This window comes from Gobius niger, assembly GCF_951799975.1.
Source record: "Gobius niger genome assembly, chromosome: 6".
Classification (NCBI taxonomy): Eukaryota; Metazoa; Chordata; class Actinopteri; order Gobiiformes; family Gobiidae; genus Gobius; species Gobius niger.
In genome coordinates this window covers 25251318-25256792 of record NC_136857.1, presented here as the reverse complement: position 1 = coordinate 25256792, position 5475 = coordinate 25251318, and the positions used below count along the sequence as shown (strand labels likewise).

Sequence of the window (5475 nt, the reverse complement as noted above, 5' to 3'; positions counted from 1 at the left end):
AGACAGCAATCCCAGTTTGTGAACACTGTTTATTTGATGCAGTAGCCAATTAATGAGTTAAAATCCACTGTTTAGTAGCTGGTCATCACCTGAAAGAGAAACAATTTATATTTTTAATAAAATTATGCAAATAGCATGCAAACAAATCCTTATTTTGATAGAAAGAATGCAGAATTAAACGTGTAAAAAATGTGATCCGTTTTTACAATTGTTTTTTATGTATCGATTGTAACTTTTGCAAAGACAGAGCAAACTACTTCATAAACCATTGCTCTGTTTCATTGCAGTGACATGAAAATACAGCCTATTTTAATGCAATATCGAAAATGCCACAATACTTAGCACAGTATGGTCTCATTATGAGATTAATACTGTCAAATGTGATAAATTGATTTTCACGTACGTTGTTGATCCAGCTGGTGTAGGCGCTGACTTTGGTGAAGACGGAGGGCTTCTTGTAGTAGTTGCAGCCCATGCTGGAGCCGAAGCTGACCACTCCATGAACGTCCCAGGAGCCATCAGGGTTCTGGCAGTTCAGAGGACCACCAGAGTCTCCCTGAGGACACACCACAGTCAGGAGTTACGTATGCAGGGTCAGGGAGTGGTACTTTGTCTATGTCACTTACATTGCAGCTAGCCAGCTGGCCATCTCCTCCAGCACAGATCATGCTGGTGGTCACCAGGCTGCCCCACCAGTCGCTGCGAGAGCAGTTGGTATGGCTCACCACAGGGAGAAGAGCCTGCTGAAGGATATCAGCGATGGGACCACCAGCTGAATGGGCACAAGGTAAGGTTTTTATTCAAATCAAGCTTATTGGTAGAGCATAAGGTTAACAAAAAGTGCACTGACTATATATTACACAAGAGGTACTTCTTCTTAGAATTCTAGAATTCTATGTATAAAGCTCAAAGGAAGTTTGTCTCACCTCGGTCTTATAACAAGTGACCTTGTATTATTTTTAACAATATTTTGCCTACTTTCGGTTGTCACTCTGTGTTGAAGGTGTGACTGTGAGGAACTCTACAGGACTGAAGCTGATCAATGTATTTTTTCACAGCCAGTGTCAGTTTAAGTTAGACCTGCAAGTCGTCCACGAACACAAGACAAGACATAGTACAATGCTTCGTCTCGACGCAGGATGTCCCTTTTTGCAGTTTACAACTTAAGTAACTTTGTACTCTGCACTATTAATGCATGGACATGTCATGTGAACTCACTCCAGAGCCGGCCCCAGCCGGTGACGTAGCAAGGGGCACCATGGGCCAGAGTCACCCCAGAGTCGGGCATGCAGGCAGGCATGATTTTGTCAGAGACGGTCACAGGGGTGGCGAGCTTGATCAGGGCAATGTCGTTACTGCATAGAGAAAATATTTCATTTATTAATCATTTATTCCACAATGTTGCCATGACTTTGTAATTTTAAAGTGTATTACCGGATTCTGTAGGAGTCCCAGTTGGGGTGCACCACAATTTTAGCGGGGCTGATGGCGATGGATCCACTCTCATTGTCAGTATCCATACTGTGTTTGCCCAGGTACACCCTGTAGGTGCGGCTTCTGCTCACACACAAGACAAAATAAATGTGTCAGAAAAATAATATTGTAACATTTATTTTGATATAATACTGCTGCTAATACACTACAATACTACTCATGAGGCATATCAGGTTTTATACATGATAAGACATCATGGAGACAGGATATTTTGTCATTTGCAAAGAATTGATATGGATAAAGATGATTTCTGTTGCAAGCAGCCACACATTTTGCCCAATGCCCACGTACACAACGTCCGTATGACAGGCAAACCTTCCACCCACAGCCCCACTCAAGAACATAATAGCCATACAAACCCAATGCAGTGAGCAGCGGTCAGGACCCAGTCACGGGAGATCAGGGTACCTCCACAGGTGTGGTAGAAGTTGCTGCCACTCTTGTACTGCAGCGACACCTGGTGGGGGTGAACACAATTGAAACAATGACTAAATAGTATATTCAAGACAAAAACAACAATAATATTTGACTATTAAAGGTGTATTATGCAACCTTTTTATGAAGCAAATATATATATTATATATATATTTGCATAATTTACCTTATTGTGACTCAGTGGTTGTATGAGTATGAGCATGGTGCCTTAACTTTCCATCCCAGTGTCCTCTACAACTATCCAGGATCAATTGTTTTGTGGGTTTTGGACCTTCTCCATCCTGGTGAAAACCCACTGAAAACTGGGATGAAAACTTAAGGCACCACGCTAACCACTCACATAGCCGCTGGTTCACTGAAAGGTCAAATACGCACAAATAAAAAAGTTTGTTTTTCCACATAAAAAGTTCCATAATGCACCTTTAGCATCGGTACATTTACTCTAGTAATGTAATCAGATACTTTGATCACCATCTTACACAAGGTTTTTGATATAATAGTATATATATATAATAATAATAATAATATATATAATATTTTTATTAATATTTCAATATGAGTAATGTTGCATACACAACACGGACTTTGAATACACTGAACAAGATGTGTAGTCTATTGTAAAGTCAGTACCTGCCAGGGCCAGCTGCCCGGACGGACATCGTCTCCACCGACCACCCTGTTCACCACGGGAGGGAAAGTGGGCAGGCCGCAGCCGTACGCTGGAGAGACATTACAAAAGCAAAATTATACGTAGATTATATGTCAAAACATAATCAACACCAGGGGTTCCCCAACCTTTCAGGCCTTGATCCCCAAAATCCACAGACAAAAAACTTTGAACCCCAAACTGTGGTAAAATGTCATGTGTATTTTTTAGGTACAAAACATTTCCAATCTATTATTTTAACGTTTGTTTTGATACTTTGATATGGCTTAACTTCGCAAGAATGTGCAGTTTTCAATCAAACACACAGTACATCCAATTCAATGTTTAATACAAAATGTTGTCTTAAAATCATCTTGCAACCCCCAGGTGTCCAGTGACCTGCAGGTTTCTTGTCAGAGCACATTTATCGCAATATTAACATAGAAATAAACAGACTTCCTGAACCCAATGTAGCTTTTATAACTTGTCGCTTACCTCCAGCGACAAACAAGGCCAAGATCACGAACTTCATGTTGACTCTTCAGTAGAGTTGCATGGGCTCTTCGTGCTTTTATACTGTTGTTTGACAGGTGGAAAGTAAAAAAAAAAAGAAAAAAAGTCAGCCTTGAGATAAGTGAGTAAACCTCCAGTCCGTGTGAAGAGAGCACCTGCCTAACACAGAGACGAGTTGGCCGGGAGCACTGGAATACTGTGTATATGACTGAATAATTAAGCTGCATTCTTAAAAGGCACATAGTTTTTACTCCACTCGGCTCAAATTTGTATCTATAGCGCACCTTTCATGCACAATTACAACTCAAGGTGCCGCAAGTGTACTATTAATAAGGTTGCTAGAAAGAGAGGAAATTCAGTTCAAGCAGCAAACATTAAACGAAAGGAGTTTAAGCTTTCATTATGACTTTATAATAACAATTGAGTTGAGGTTAAGATTTTTAGGATGGGAAGCATGGATGAAAAACGGGTTTTCACCATATCTAATCCAATTCTCTCAAAATTACCAGCAGGTCTAAGGGGTTCATTTAAGGGTATGAATTTAACTCTACGTTCATTGGCCGCTTTATTGAAGGATCAATACTTAAAATTTCTTCTTGCTAATGTTATTGGTTCTTTGCAAATGTAAGAATTAATATCACTGTTGTAACAAATGGCATCATTAAATATGCTGTATGAGCGTATTATTCAAATATAATAGTAAAAAAAGAGCCACTGCACTAACTTACATGCACATTTTAACTGTAATTGTTTTTAATGTTTTTAAACAGAACGACAGAGATCATTTTATCATAACAATAATTTTGCAATATACATTTTGCATCCCTGAAAACAACTAAGCATAATTTAAGACCATAGTGACTTCAAAATAGATGGTTCTATGCAAACCTTGGTTAACAATTGACCGAGCTGAAAGATTTGATTATGAGAAATGGTGGTATTTTTGGAAATAAACCTGGCATCAAAATCCTGCCTCATGTTGCGGTTCACACAAGACATTTTTTGCAACAGCTTTTTCCAGAGAGTCAGAGGTTGCGTAATGTTTGTGGTATATAAGGTCATACCGCCTTTGCTCTGCCCAATCCCGTCAGACCTTAGAAGCTAAGCAGGGAAGGGCCTGGTCGGTACTTGGATGGGAGACCGTTTAGTAACACCAGGAAGCCTAGTGAATGTAGTGCGTGAGTGAGTGAGTGGTGGTGGTCGGAGGGGCCGATGGCGCAGACTGGTCGCCTCGCTTCCGTCAGTCTACCCCAGGGCAGCTGTGGCTACAATAGTAGCTTACCACCACCGAGTATGGAGTGAATGAATAATGCAATGTAAAGCGTCTTTGAGTGTCCAGAAAAGCGCTATATAAAACCAATGCATTATTATTATTATAAGAAAGTTGTTTTGAAGAAGTCGGAGTAACTGACTATGAAACTATGAAAATTGCTCACTGTGTTGGTGGTGGTAAGTTTAGAGCAAAAATCAAGTATTAAAATTTGCACTTTACTATATATTTGCAAGTTCTGATATGAATTAAATATATTGGAAATTGCGCTTAATGCCGTGAAGGTTGTATGGTTAGGGTGGTAAGGGTTTCGGGGGAAATTATTCTCTTTCATTTAAGTTTCTCTCCCTGAAATTGTTTACTCATAAATAATTCATTTATAAATTGGAGAATTTCAACCAAACATCACTGTTTTTAGATCACCTAGTATATAAATAACTTTTGGCATTTTTGAAAAATTGAAAATTCGGCAATGTCACATATTCATTTTAGCAGAAATGTTTGTGTACACTCAGTTTTACAGAAGATAGACAAAGATCCTTAGGCCTTATTTGTACCCAAGCACTTGACGGAGAAGGAGATTTTTTTTAAAGTAGTTTTCTCAACTGAAACTCCTAGTTCTGAACTACTAAGTCCTGATGACGACAAAAGAGCTATATTCCAGTATAGCAAAAATTGTGTTTATTTTTTCTTATGTTGAATATGATTGTGCATGCCCATATCCCACTGTTGAGTAAAAGAGACAGGCCCTAACAGGTAAATCTACAAGCTGTTGTAATACACTACGAATACTATGGGAAGCTACATTAAAAGGGATTCAATAGGATATTTGCACAAAATCGCAATAGCGTGTGTAATTATGGCTTGCAAACCACTGATTATGTTTACTTTGCTTAATTTTTATTACATATGATGTTTGATTCCAATTAAAAAATCTGTAAGATCAATAAAGTATCATCTTATCTTATCTTATCTTAAAAGGAGGATAATGTTGAAATTGTTCTCCAAACTATAGGAGCTGTACTACAAAACAGAATCATGAATTATGGATTCTATATTGGCTTAATTTACTTAATTAAAGTGATGTTGATAACAGAATATAAAAAATTGACAGTAA

The 5475-nt window shown here is 38.6% G+C and overlaps 1 protein-coding gene across 1 annotated transcript; it reads right to left on the bottom strand.

Moving 5' to 3' along the window:
• On the bottom strand, positions 1 to 3132 carry LOC306964156 (chymotrypsin-like elastase family member 2A). Its single transcript, XM_079558077.1, has 8 exons — positions 3071 to 3132; positions 2560 to 2648; positions 1854 to 1951; positions 1435 to 1557; positions 1219 to 1355; positions 627 to 772; positions 404 to 556; positions 1 to 89 (listed from the first exon to the last, which is right to left on the bottom strand). The coding sequence occupies exons 1-8, from the start codon at positions 3105 to 3107 to the stop codon at positions 72 to 74; spliced, it is 801 nt and encodes a 266-aa protein (XP_079414203.1). The 5' UTR covers positions 3108 to 3132; the 3' UTR covers positions 1 to 71.
• Positions 3133 to 5475: the final 2343 nt, after the last annotated feature.